This window comes from Mastigoproctus giganteus, chromosome 7, assembly GCF_048544385.1.
Source record: "Mastigoproctus giganteus isolate SK-2022 chromosome 7, ASM4854438v1, whole genome shotgun sequence".
NCBI lineage: Eukaryota > Metazoa > Arthropoda > Arachnida > Uropygi > Thelyphonidae > Mastigoproctus > Mastigoproctus giganteus.
The window spans coordinates 41,677,705-41,692,794 of NC_143581.1; the positions used below are offsets into that span (position 1 = coordinate 41,677,705).

Genomic DNA, 15,090 nt, shown 5'->3' on the forward strand with positions numbered 1-15,090 from the left:
CCATCTCTTAAACTACCTAGAAACCTTCCATCTGATCAATGATCGCCAGTATGGATTTTGTCAGTGTCAATCCTCTGGTGATATTCTTGCTTATGTTACCCATTTATGGACTAATTCAATGGAAAAGTTCGGTGAAACACAAGTAGTTGCTTTTGACATCTCAAAAGCTTTCGATCGTGTTTGGCATAAAGGTCTTCTAAACAAGCTTCCATCATATGGTTTGCCAACTGTTTTTTGTAATTGGTTGTCCAGTATTCTCTCTGATTGCTCACTGAGGGTGATGGTAAGTGGTTCTCTGTCTTCTAACTTCTCCACTAATGCCGGTGTCCTACAAGGTTCAGTTCTTTCCCCCTCTCTTTTCCTCTTGTATATTAATGACCTTCTTTCATTAACTGGAAATCCTATCCATCGTTTTACCAATGATAGCACATTGCATGCCACTTTCCATTTTGAGAAACCTTGCCCTGCTCAATCAGCTTCAACTTCTCGAAAATCTGCTACCAATTCCTTAAATGCCGATCTTCAAGTAATTCTCCAGTGGGGCAAAGACAACTTAGTTGATTTCAACCCTTCTAAAACTCAGTCTTGTCTTACATCTTGTATAAGGCAAAGGTTAGGCCACATCTTGAGTACTGTATACAGGTCTGGAGGCCTCATTTCAAGAAGGATGTAGAGCTGCTGGAACGGGTACAGAGAAGGGCAACAAGATTAGTAAATGGAACAAAGGGTTGCTCTTACGAAGAAAGGCTTAAGTTTTGCAAATTACAGAGTCTGGAGACTAGGCACCGGCGAGGTGATCTGATAGAGGTGTATAAGGTTTTGAATGGTTTGAGCATGCTCAATGCCAATGGGATTCTTCATCTTTCTCAGAATAATCACCTCAGAGGGCATAAATTCAAATTGAGAAAGGACGGATGTCGGATAGATGTGCGGAAATTTGCCTTTGGCCAGCGGGTGGTTGGTTGGTGGAACCGACTTCCATCACTTGTTGTTGAAGTTGATAGCCTAAACAAATTTAAAGCTCAACTGGACAGGTATTTCGAACGAACGGAGGGGTGAAATGGGAGAGGGTTTTTTTTTTTTTTTTTTGGCTGATGCTGAATAAGCTTGCTTTCTTGCATCATATGCCTCTACTAATGCTAATGCTAATCTCGCAAAAAGGATGCTTCTGCTCCTATGCTTATCTTTGGTGACACTCCAATTTCTAAGCAAAATGATACATCTCTTTTGGGTATTACCATGAATTCTAATCTCTCTTGGCATAAGCACATTACAAATATTGCTTCCTCTGCATCTAAAAAACTTGGTTTTCTCTTTCGCTCCCAGTGTTACTTTTCTTCCAAACAGCTGCTCACTCTGTATAAATCGCAAATCCACCCTACCATGGAATATTGTTCCCACATCTGGGGTGGTGCCCCCAAAACCCTTCTCAGGCTTCTTGATTCCATTCAGAAGAGGGCATCTCTAACAGAGTCTCTCCACTCGCTGTCTCATAGACGTACTGTTTCTGCTGCATGCCTCTTCTTCAGATACTTCCATGGGCACTGTTCTCAATTGGCTTCTATAATTGCCGCTCTCTCTTTCACAACAGTCCAAACAAGTGCGGCCACCAGCCAACATCCATTTGCTGTCCAACTTCAAACTCACATAACCAACTTTTCATCTTCCTCGTTTATTCGTTCAACTGCAGTTTCCTGGAACAACCTTCCTTCATACGTATTTCCTGAAAATTACAGTCTACAGAAGTTCAAGTCCAATGTCAACAAATATCTTCTTTCGTCTTCTCAACCTCCAACCCAAGCACGGTACTAAGTATTATACGTTCTAATACCTCTCGTGTTTGGGGTTTACATTAAAAAAATAATAATAATAATAAAAAAAAAAGTAAACAGCAAATAAAGAGACATTTTCTCCCTTTTTTTGGGAAAAAAAAAAAAAAAAAAAAATCTGTCTATATATACTGGTGCCCCTGGGGTAAGTGTCACACTTACCCACCCTAATTATGGTTTTGGAAATTTTAACTATATAAAATCTGCTTTGGGCTAACTTGAAAAACTAGGATAAATGAGTATGCCTTTTTCACCAATTCAATGGATGCCCAATTCACTGCAACCCAGATGTTGAGAAATGTGCTGATAATTAAATATAATTCTATTTCAGCAATGCTATAAATTACATATTTCCTACTTAATAAATAAAATTATAGTGTGTTAGTTTCATTGGCACAAAGTTCATTTTTTGTCTAGTGTTGAAGAAACAGTGTGCAGTTGGTTCCTCTTGAAAACAGTAAGTTCATACTTTCCTGCAAGCTTCATTTTATTTTATTATTTTGAGTTTCTTCTATTTTATTTTTATTTTCCTTTTAGTATACTTTAATCTGGTTCTATGTTGGGTCAAGAGCAGCCGATATGCTTGCAATAATGGTACACTTTTTTGGCATCCATTCGGCCTAAATTTAGACTCAAACAAAATTCAAAATCTTATTTTCTATTGCTTATTATTAATATTGGTTCAATATGATTTGCTATAGAAAGTGAGGGCCTGCAGTCTGCTGTCTTTCCTTTATTCTGTATATGGCACCTCTGTAGCCAGGTGGGTAGGAGCAGCAGTGGGTAGCACACGCTTCTTGATTAGACCGAGGTTCGAGCCCGTGATCACCAAATATGGAGGATGTGGAAAGGTCAGAGTTTGACCACTGCATATCCCCGGAGCAATATGGCCTTAGTTGCTAATGCTCCTAAAAACCAAATAAACAATAACAAACCTTTATTCTGTTTAAAATTAACATATACAGATATTCATAGCAATATAGTATCTTTTTGAGCCTTATATTTTATACAGTTAAGAATGTTAGCTGCATTGTTAACATTATTTTACAAACCTTGTACCTCCTGTTTATATAATTAAATATGCCAACTTTTCTATTAAACTATAGTTTAACAGAAAATGTATTAAAATAATGGGAATTGCTGATATGAGATGTTCTTGTAACATGGGCTGAAAGACCTATTCCAGGAGACTCTCTCTCTTTTTATAATTTCACTTGCACAAGCTTCTTAATGTTGAGGTGGCATACAGAACTAATTACCTCATAGAAATGGGGCCATATTTGGTGTATGCATTTGTTAAGAAGAAACCAACAGAGTAACAGCATAGTTATTCTGAAATTGTTTATTACTGCTTAGAGAAAAGTAACATGTCATAGTCTGGTCAAGATTTTTCCGTTTAGACACATGGGATAACTCAATCCAAAAGAATAAGAACATCCCCTTTACCCTACTGCATAGCAAAGCAGGTGTCAGAGTACCTCATCGCTGTGGAAGATCATGACAATTCAACTATAAGTCACTTTTTCTCCACACAACAATAAACAATTTCAAAACGGTTATATAGCTACAATATTCACTATTCACATTTGCAAATTGTACAAGGTAAATTATGGCAAGGTGAGATGCCTTCTACTAGCAGATCTCAATCCCACAGCAAATTCATGGGAATATAGTACGTTACATTCTTTATACTTGGTCAAAACAGAACTGGTAACTGTGCTGCAGCAAAATCAGCAACAGCAGTCATCATTACCAGATGTTGATAGAATCCATGATTAACTATGTGCAAGCTGTCTATTATTTTGGTCAGCACGGGTAGTTTATTTTTAAAAAAATACAAAATAATATAAAACATTGCATACCATCATCTACGGCCAAGACTTTTACTTCATGTCGACTCAGAGTTTCTCTATCCAAAGCCCGCTGAATGTACACAGAACCATCTTTATCAATTCTGAAGTGTCGCTTTTTGTCTGAAGCACGCTCAATAGTATAACTGAATAATTAAAAATAAATAAATAAATAAAAAATTAAAGGAGGGGGGGGGAAAAGAGCCTTCTACTTACTTTATAAAAAGTTACTAGTCATGGTTACCTAACAATTACATATGAAACAAACACTACGCGGGATTTCAAAACTGAGGTCATCAACAAAATAACACCAAATTTGCAAATTACATGAAATAACACAGGACAACATCATGAAAGCCAAACTTAAGAAAAGATGTGAACATAATTAAATTGTGCACAGCAGTAATTAGTAGCCTTAGTATTAGTCTTACTACTAATTAATTCTTCAAGCCTTCGAAACTAAATTTGAATTAGCTATAGTGTACGCTGACATTGAAGCTGCTTTTGACAGCCTAGACGTCAGAGCCCTTCTCAGACTCCTGCAATTCTTCTTCAGGATTAATGGAGACCTACTAGCTTTCCTCACCGCCTTATTGAAGAATAGAAGTGTCCACCTCACTTTGAAGAAAACCCACTTTACAAGAAAAATTAATGCAGGAGTCCCACAAGGTAGTGTCCTGTCTAGCCTTCTCTTCTCAGCGATTCTGATTCCTTTCATGAGTCCTTGTGATGATCATGCTCTAATATATACCGACGATATAAAGTTTCTTACCTTAAAATCCCACCGTCTGCAAACCCAATGGCAATTACATCTTCCATCACAGAGAACTTGACCACTCTTTCAACTTACTTGAAGATGTTTGGCTTAAACCTTAACCCGTCAAAATCTGCAATAATGACTTACTCATTGAAACAGCAACCAACAATAATTCAACCTTTAGTTTTAGGTACTCTAATTCCAGTGGTTACCTGCCATAAAGATCTTGGTGTCTATTTTGATCCGAAGCTTAAATTTAATGTTCACACAGAATACCTCCGGAAGCGTTTTAACACCCTAAGCTGGAGAGCGAAACAACACTTACTTCATTCCAACGATGCCGCAACCACTACCAGATACCTTTAAGCCACTGTTTATCCGGCTATTTTATACACTGCTGAAATTTGGGCATCTGCGTCGCCCCCACTTCAAAAACTGGTGTTCTCGTGTGAATACTGGACCCTGAAATCGGCCACAAATAAGCATTGCCGACCCCCTCAATTGAGAACTGACATGGCTGAGCAGCTAAATGTATCCAGGCTCCCGAGGTTAATTGATAGCAGGCGTTTAATGACTTCAGTAAAAATGTACACAGGAGTGATAAATGCCCCAAACATCTGGGATTTCGGTCAGTGGCACAATCCTACGCCATCCTTGAGATCAGAGCCCACACTAATTGTCAAATACAACCGGTTGAAACTGTGTAGTCTGTTCCTACCTGCCCAGGCACTCCCCAAAATTCAGGCACTGCTCCATCTTGGAGTCGACCTTCAGAAATTAGCTACCGACTACAAATACCGTCACATGCTCTTCGAGTGGATTCCATCTGTGGATCTGGGATAATTTCCTCCATATGACGTTTAGTCCTCATTTTTCATTATTATAATTTACACGTTTGTAACTCATAATTTCCATGTAACGGTATTTTTTTCCTTTTTGCCAATTAATTTCATTTATAATTTCATTTATAATGTAAAACTCCTGGCCATGTCACCGTGTTGAGTATTATTGTCTCTAGTACATGTCCTGTTTTTATTAGCAATAAAGAATTTATATAAATTACTGCTGTCTACACTGCAAATCCATATGTTATGAACTAACAACATTTTCATTAGGGAAGCTGATAATAAACTGGCCATATAAATCAGAAAAATTACTACTCATTTACATGTATCTGATGCAGTTCTCCAATAAAATAGATTAAAAACATGAATTATAAGCACGGCATTGTAAAAACATCTCTCCATTTTGAAATATAAGATTTATACAAATGATAAATTATAATAAATTTTACATAAATGCTGAATGCCATTACATTCCATAACATACTGCTAAATATGCCTACTGCAAAATATAATGCCTAAATTCATTTTTGTGTTAGTAGCAATTTTGAATTACACAAACAGATTAACTGATTTTCAACTACTTCACACCAGAAGTGGTCTTGTTTTTCATGAAAATTGGTGCAAAACTATTAATGTCATATGAGTGCTGAATAAATGTGGAGACTCATGTGTAAGCTACACTGCTGTTTAAGTTTTTCTCTCTTCTAACTGGTTTCTTTTTTGTGCACACTTCTGGGATTTAAATGAGTTTCCATTTTAAATTTGTGGTAATATTATTGTTTGTTTATTTGTTCTGATTAGCACAGCAAAGAATGGGGACAAGGAATTTTTCCCGTATGTGAATACAAGGAAGAAAAAAGGCCAGTCTGACCCAGTGCACAAGGGTCAGATTGGACCCTTGTACACTGGGTGTAGGAAAGTCAGACAACTCAGCTGACATTGTGGATGAATTGAACAGGTATTTTGCATCTGCCTTTACTGACAAAAGACCCTTTATACTGAGAAGACGCTGTGCAAGTGAGATAGAGTCGTATGAAATTAGTGATGTCGTAATTACAAATAATTGTTTATTAGAAAAACTTTGGAGCATAAAGGCAAGTAAGTCTCCCGGAGTTGATGGCATACACCCTGTAGTTTTGAGGGAGAGCACGAGGGAGTGTACTGAACCACTGAGGTTACTTATGAGGGCATCTTTGGACTCAGAGGAGATTCCTTTGGATTGGAGAAGTGGCAACGTATTAGCAATACATAAAAGTGATTCTAAGAGTGAAGTTGGTAACTACAGACTGGTTAGTCTGATTTCAGTGGTACGAAAAATCTTAGAGGCAATGATTAAGAGTGCAATTCAGTGACATTTAGATATGGCAATCGGAAGGACAACAATATGCCTCTGTAAAGGGAAAATCATGTTTAACTAACTTAGTATTGACAGTTACTCAATGAGCTGGATTTAGGGAATAATTTTGACATAGTTTATTTGGATTTTAGCAAAGCATTTGACTTCGTTCCTCATGAGAGGTTGCTGTATGAGCCTAAACAGGTTTGGGATTACTGGTAAGATTTTAAGATGGATTGCTGGGTGACTGTAGGGCAGAAGGTTGTGATTAACGGATATTCTTCAGATTGGTGTAACATCAGGAGAGGGATCCCTCAAGGATCGGTTCTTGGACCACTGTTGTTTCTTATTTTCATAAATGACATTGACGATGAAATAGAAGGCGTGATGTCAAAATTTGCAGATGGCATAAAGATTGGTTGAGTCGTTAACGATCAGTGCCACGCTGCACTCCTTCAGGGTGACTTGAACAGACTTCAAAGATAGTCAGAGAAGTGGCAGCTATGTTTTAATGATGCTAAATGCAAGGTCTTACACTTGGGGGATTGGAACTTAAGTTGAGTATTACTTAAGTAAGGGAGTTATTGTACTTGCATGTCTTTGGTGCTCAGTGTTAAAAAAATTACAAGAATGAAAGCAAAACACCCATTATTTATACTGATGAAACATGGATTATCAAAATTACTGTTTGAAGAGTAATGAATAAGTGGGAGTTCATTATAATTCAAATAAAGGATGTTGACTAATTACCGTGAATGTTGGATCAGAATCTGGATTTGTATCAAACACTAAACTGGTGATTACCATTGGAAACAACCAGTGCTAATTTTGAGAAATGGGTCTGAGAGAAACTTGTACCCAATTTGAAAGGGGAGGGGGAAAAATCACAACTGAACAGATCCCCAACAGTGTCAGCAACAAAAGTTGATTACAAAGTAGGTGGAAGAAAGTAATGTTCATTTTCGGCAGACTTCAGATGTAATCGAAAAATTTAAAAAAAAAAAAAAATCCCAGAAATTCTGTATACACTTACTACCATACCATTGTGACCTGAATACTACAGAATATATCTGGTAAAACATGTTGCAAAAAGAATTCAACTCAGTTACCGAGTAGTTTAGAGGAATGGAAAAATGCTTGCAGTCATGTTTATGAACTGCACCACAAATATTGGGAAAAACAATGGAATAACTGATGAGGAAATAATGTTATATTGTCATGTGACAACAGTGAAATGGGTACAGCAGACTCTTATGCTCTGAAGTAACTGCCTTGAGTGGAATTGAACCCTTGAAACACAGAGGCACACTTTTAAACTAAAATATATGAAAATAAGATTACATGAAAATAAGGAAACATGACAATAATAAATTTGTAACACTATTTATCAAGAGTATAATATCCTATAACACAGTTATAAATTTAAATTTATATACATGTACAGATTATAAAATGGGGATTAAAATGATTAAACCATGATAAATTAAAATCATTAAACAAGTACTGTTCTGTCGTAAACTCAGAAACCCATCTCAACTTCCTTGCCCAATATCCAGGATAGAATGTTACCATCACACATCCTTTTGGGGTTGTGATATAGTTGTCAGGCTGTACATAAGCTTCGGCCATGTGCAATACAAGGGGGGGGGGGGTCTTCTCTTGCTCTACTAATATATTTGTATCTTCTTTTTTTAAGCTAGTCAACCAATAAAGTGACATTTATTATTCACTGTTTTGTCAATATAATGTAATACATATTTTTTTTTTGCTGTAGAAACTTGTTTCAACTACTAATTTAGTTTTTAGCAGGTTTAATTTAAATTTTTAACAAAAACTGTGGTTCAGCCCAGAACAGCAAAGAACAGGCTCAGAACCGTGTGTGTGTGTGTGTGTGTGTGTGTGTGTGTGTGTGTGTGTGTGCGCAAATAAATCAAAGTTTTATTGCTTGTACTCTGTATCACATAATAGGGTCACAGGAATTGCCCTTTGTGTGTGAATGTGAAAGCAAGTGAGTAAATTAAGAAATTCGTAATTTTTAAGCGCAAATCTGTGTGCTTGAAGAAGAGCTATTGTTCTCAAAAGTATTCAATCGGCAAACTCACAAGTACTCAGCTGAATGTTAGACCCTAACCTCATGTATGGTGCAATGTTCATGTCAGTTCTGCAAAGCATCAGTACTAAAGGCATGTAGTTAGTATCACATACAGTACATGGCAAGCAAACTGTATGTTTCAACAAGCATCTACACATGTGAATAACATTTATATTATCATGATTTCTGAGTGTGAAAAATGTCAAATTTGGAAGTACACCTAATTCTGTTTTTACACGATAGATACGTTCCTGAAAAATACGTGTAAAAAAAATTCGTGTAAAAAAAGACATTGTATTTATGGAAGAAAAGGCGATTGGTTCCGGATCTAAATAATCAGTAAAAATAATTTAAAAAAAACACATAAAAATATTCGTTTTAAGCTTATTATTTTATTTCAACAAAATACACATGTAATAATATGTAATGAAAATGTATTAAAGTAAATTTGTATGTATATAAAATGAAAAAAATTCTTCATGAAAAAAAAAAAAAAATCTGTTTTACACATAACAAGATTTTATTCATTTTCACTTTCTGATAATAAACGGCGCATACGTTTGCGTACGACTGGAATATCACTAGAAATGTTGTGGACATGGTCTTCTTCCTCTATTATGAAATTCTTTCTGTGATCTCTTGAGCAAAATCAGCACGAGTCTCCACTGGTGCTGATGTTTCACCGTTTTTTACGAACGAATTCAGTTATTAATCATTGTGTTCATGTTTTGGTTAGGCCGTTATATAATTCTCTGTAAGAGGCTGTCAACAACTTCAGTTCACGTTGAAACTTCACAGCGCGTTCTTCATTAGGGTCATGTTTGACAAAATGATTACCTAATTTTCTGGCCAGTTCCAGACCTTCTTTTATTAAATCTGCATTTAGAACAGGATAATTTTCTTCATTATCACTACGTTCTGTGGAATAAGGAGTCCCAAGGACAACCTCTAATATTTCATCTTCGCTTAGGGCTTTGTCGGTTAACAATTCATCAATATCTTCAAACGATAGCTCATCGAATCCTTCTCCACCAATTTTGTGTGCCATTGTAATGATGATGGGATCTTTGCTTTTTACACATTGTGGCCAAACCTCTTTCCAACACGCATTTAAAGTTGCTGGTTTTAATTCAGTTAACGCTAATCCAACTTGATTGATACAATCCATAATTGAGAATTTCTTCCACACATTAATGACTGTTAGTGTTTCATCATTCAGTTTGTCCAAAACGTGTTGGAATGTTCGTTTTACGTAGTATGTTTTAATTGTTGCAATTATACCTTGGTCTAGCGGTTGTATCAAAGATGTAGTATTAGGTGGCAGAAATAAAATTTGTACGTTTGGGTGTTCCAAGACAGGATGGCCGGGTGCATTGTCAAGAAATCAGAAGAACTTTAAATTCGAGACCTTTCAAATTCATATAACATCTGACTTCTGGGGCGAAACATTTGTTGAACCATTCTGTAAAGATAGCAGTGGTCACCCAGGCCTTCTTGTTTGACATCCACTGAACAGGCAGTTTATTGATATCTACACCTTTCATTGAACGTGGGTTTGGGGCTCAATTTACCAGCAGTGGTTTCAACATACGATCTCCTGAAGCGTTGGAGGAAAATAACAAGGTCACACGATCCTTAGCTACCTTAAAACCACCAGCAGTTTTCTGCAATTTGGCTACATACGTTTTGTTCGTCATTCATTTCCAGAAGAAACCAGTTTCATCTGCATTCCACACTTGATCAGGAGTGTATCCTCCATCTTCAATAATTTTTGCAAGTTCCTGCGGGAATACTTTAGTGGCCGATTCATCTGCAGATGCAGTTTCACCTTTAATTTTTATATTAGGAAGAGCATTCCTTTTAAGAAACCCTATCATCCAACCTGTACTCGCAGAAAATTCATACTTTCTGTTTAACTGAGATGAAGTGCTTGGCTCCTTTTCTTTGATCTGTCTGTAAATTCTTAGTGCTGTTTGCTTGATGGCATTTCCATCTACTGGTACTCTTTTTTGTGACTGATCTTCTATCCATATTACCAGAGCCTTTTCCATTTTTTCCTTGACAATATCTCTTGTATATGATGATGAATTAACACTTACTTTTGTTCCAGAACATACCGACTTCCTAATTGCAGCTTCATTTTTCTTAATAGTTCTTACGGTAGCTTCATGTACACCAAAATGCTTTCCTACAGACGTAGCCCCATGTCCAGTTGGAAGACGATCTAAAATTTGAATTTTAAGTTCCAAAGAAATCGCTTTCCTTTTCATTTTGATAATAGGCGAATTATTCGACATTATATAAGGGCTACCGAAAAATATCTCAGTTATAATTAATAAAAAAAAGTATGAAAAATTTGTAAACTTACAATTTATTGACTATAGGCAAAATTAATAAATTTATATGTGCACAAATTTCACTAAAGATTCTTTCACTTTGAAATAGAGCTTACTACTAAATGTGTTTCGAAGATACAATGCACGAATACCTTAGATGTGCACCAAATTCAATAAAAACGTTGATGATTCATATATACGTAGACGTACACATTGGTAAACAAAAGCACGCATTTCAAAACGCACACACTAGCTAATCTATCACACTAATAAATAGCTGATAATCAAACTAATCTATTGGTGCGTGTAATATAGAAATGATACTAATATGCCACAAATAAAAAAAAATTTCTTAGAATTTAGGCAAAAAAAATTCATAGAAATCGTGTTAAATCAAAATGACTCGCGTAAAAAGAGAATGAAATATTTATTTTGAATTCGTGTTAAATCAAATTCGTGTAAAAAAAGTTCGTGCAAAAACAGAATTAGGTGTAATCAAATTTTGCTAATGTTTAAGAAAATCTGCATCTAAACACCATCATGTTTACTGAGAGGATTTGCTTTGTAGTACGATGTTTGAAAAGAATGATAAGATTCAAAGAAGGAAGAGAAAGTTTAGCAGAAAAAGGGTTTGTTGGATAACTTTTAACATTTGTATACCCCAAAGAAGCTGGACAACACATTGACCAGAACTGTTGATAAACTTGCAAAAGTTTTAAATATTTAACATGGAAACTATCATGCAATTTTGAGTGAGGATTTTCACGTGCTTTGGGTGCTTACCAAAGATCACTGTGATAGTGAATGTCAATTTTCAGCAATCTCATCAAGACATCTGATGACTATCCTTTATTATTAGTGACTATTTGATGATGACGTAGAGCAGATATCATTGTTTATGGGTGCAAAAGGTGATATTGTTGTAAATGTTGGCACTAATGACATTAAGAGTAGGAGATCAAAGGACTTGATCAACAACTACATGTATATTATCTTGTGTAGGATGGCAAAAGTAGGTGGCAGATGACTTTCATCAACCGGTGAAATACCACCACTTTGCTTATTGGAGGCTTGAAGTGGTGAAACCCATGTTTAGTCTCTAGAGCAAAGTTTCCGGCATCCCCCTCCCCCCATACTTCTCCTTCAACCCATGCACGGTACTAAGTACTATAGGTTTTGATACCTTTTGTGTTTGGGGGTTTCATAAAACTGAATGTCAGTTCATCTCCACCTTAATACAGTGTTATGGATACAGAACTCTGTAAAAGGCCAGAAATATGCAGTGTGTGTGTGTGTGTGTGTGTGTGTGTGTGTGTTGTTATGCTGTTTAGTTGTTTCTGGCCTCTTTGTCACCAGGAAAGTCTGCCCAATGTCTTTCTACACCATGGGACAGGTGCGCCACAACTGTGCATGTGCTGTGGCAGACCTCGACAAGCTCGTGGATCTACTATTCCCTGTGTGTGCTGTACTGCACAAATCTTGCACCCACCAGAGGGAGTGCCATACCAGTTGGTGCAATCAACAAGTACAGAGCACTGCTGAGAAATTTTTTTTTTTTTTTTACAAAAAACAGAAACACGAGAGGTATTAGAACCTATAGTACTTAGTACCATGCTTGGAGGCTGAGAAGATGAAAGAAGATATTTGTTGACATTAGACTTGAACTTCTGTAGATTGTAATTTTCAGGAAATACATATGAAGGAAGGTTGTTCCAGAAAACGGCAGTTGAATGAATAAATGAGGAAGATGAAAAGTTGGTTCTGTGAGTTTGAAGTTGCACAGTAAATGGATGTTGGCTGTTAGCGGTACGTGTTTGGACTGTTTTGAAAAAGAGAGCGGGAACTATAGAAGCCATGGAAGTATCTGTAGAAAAGGCATGCAGCAGAAACAGTACGTCTATGAGACAGCGAATGGAAAGACTCTGTTAGAGAGGAGTCATTAATTAACCTAACTGCTCTCTTCTGAATGGAATCTAGAAGCCTGAGAGAGGTTTTGGGAGCACCGCCTCAGACGTGGGAACAATATTCCATGGTAGGACGGATTTGCGATTTGTACAGAGTGAATAGCTGTTTGGAAGAAAAGTAAGACAAGAGCGAAATGCAGAGGAAGCAATATTTGTAATGTGCTTGTGCCAAGAGAGAGCAGAAGTCAGGGTAATCCCCAAAAGAGATATTTTGCCTAGAAATCGGAGTGTCACCAAAGATAAGCATAGGAGCAGAAGAATCCTTTTTGAAAGATATAAGACAAGACAGTTTTAGAAGGATTGAAATCAATTAAGTTGTATTTGCCCCACTGGAGAATTACCTGGAGATCGGCATTTAGGGAATAGGTAGCGGATATTCGAGAAGTTGAAGCTGATTGAGCAGGCCAAGGTTTCTCAAAATGGAAAGTGGAATGCAATGTGCTATCATCGGCAAAACTATGGATAGGATTTCCAGTCAATGGAAGAAGGTCATTAATATACAAGAGGAAAAGAGTGGGGGAAAGAACTGAACCTTGGAGGACACCAGCATTAGTGGAGAAGTTAGAAAACAGAGAGCCACCTACCATCACCTTCAGTGAGCGATCAGAGAGAAAACTGGATAACCAATTACAAAAAACAGTTGGCAAACCATATGATGGAAGCTTGTTTAGAAGACCTTTATGCCAAAACACGATCGAAAGCCTTTGAGATGTCAAGAGCAACTGCTTGTGTTTCACCAAACTTTTCCATTGAATTTGTCCATAAACAAGTAACAAAAGTCAGAATATCACCAGTGGATAGACACTGATGGAATCCATACTGGCGATCACTGATCAGATGGAAGGTTTCTAGGTAGTTTAACAGTTGGCGGTTAATTGATTTCTCCATTACTTTAGAAAGAGTAGAAGAAATTGCAATAGGACGATAACTGGATGGGAGGGATTTGTTACTCTTTTTAGGAACTAGCTAGATATGAGAAAATTTCCAAGCAGAAGGAAAAACACCTTTGGAATAAGAAAGTGAAAAAATGCGGCAAATAACAGGAGTAAGTTCCGGAGCACAGGTTTGAAGAACAAGTGGTAAAATACCACCAGGACCTGGAACTTTCTTTGCATCAAGATTCATCAAAATCCTTCTGACATCCTTTTGACAGAAGACCACAGGAGGCACTGAATGGTGCATGTTGGGAATGTTGGGAGGTGCTTCCAAGATCATTAATACATGAGTTGGAAGAAAAATGTGATGCTAGCAGGTCAGCTTTATCCTTGGCTGAAGTGACAACAGAACCATCTGGTTTGGACAGAGGTGGTGGGAGCAGAGATGGGCAAAAGTTGCGGCCAATAGCTTTGGCAAGAGACCAGAATGCTCGGCTACCACTGGCGCAAGAAGAAAGTTTTCTACTCTTAGTCTGTTTAAAATCTAGTTTGGAGTGATTAATAACTGCTTTACAATTGTTGTGAGCTTTGGTGTAAGCAGAAAATGAAACTGAAGAATTGGAAACAAGCCAATTATGATATGCAACGTTCTTCTCGGGAACAGCCTTAGCATATTTATTGGAAAACCAAGGTTTAGATAAAGGATGAGATTTTAAATTGGAGTGTGGAATAAAGGATTCCATTCCTACAAGAATAATTTAACTGACATGATCTGAGCAAAAGTTGACATCAGAAGTTTTGAAACAGTAAGCCGACCAAAGAAAATAAGAAAAGAAATCTCACAGGTCATCCCATTTTGCATTCTTGTAATGCCAAACAATACAAAGTTGGGAATAGCCATGAGATAAAGGCTCCATTGGAGAAGAGACAATCACCAAGTTGTGATCTAAGGTGCCTAAAGGACCACTCACTTCGACTGTGTACTTAGAAGGGTTGTTTGTGAGAAAAAGATCAAGCGTGTTGGCTGTATGGTTAGGATTGTATGGTATTCTTGTAGGTAAATGAACAATCTGTGCAAGGTCATTAGTAATTGCAAAAGCCTCAGCATCTCTACCAGCTGGGTTCGTATGACTAGAAAATGTAAGGCAACTTGAGTTGTAAACATAAATATCACTAAGGAAAATTACCTCACTGTTAGAAAGTTGA

At 37.0% G+C, this 15,090-nt stretch overlaps 1 protein-coding gene across 1 annotated transcript in view; it reads right to left on the minus strand.

Annotated features, from left to right (window-relative positions):
- LOC150082844 (neural-cadherin-like) overlaps positions 1 to 15,090 on the minus strand; it is a 500,869-nt gene that overhangs the window by 191,996 nt on the left and 293,783 nt on the right. Inside the window, exon 22 of the mRNA XM_090377625.1 lies at positions 3,692 to 3,825. Coding sequence (XP_090233751.1) covers positions 3,692 to 3,825 — 134 coding nt within the window. The remainder of the gene's footprint in view (positions 1 to 3,691; positions 3,826 to 15,090) is intronic.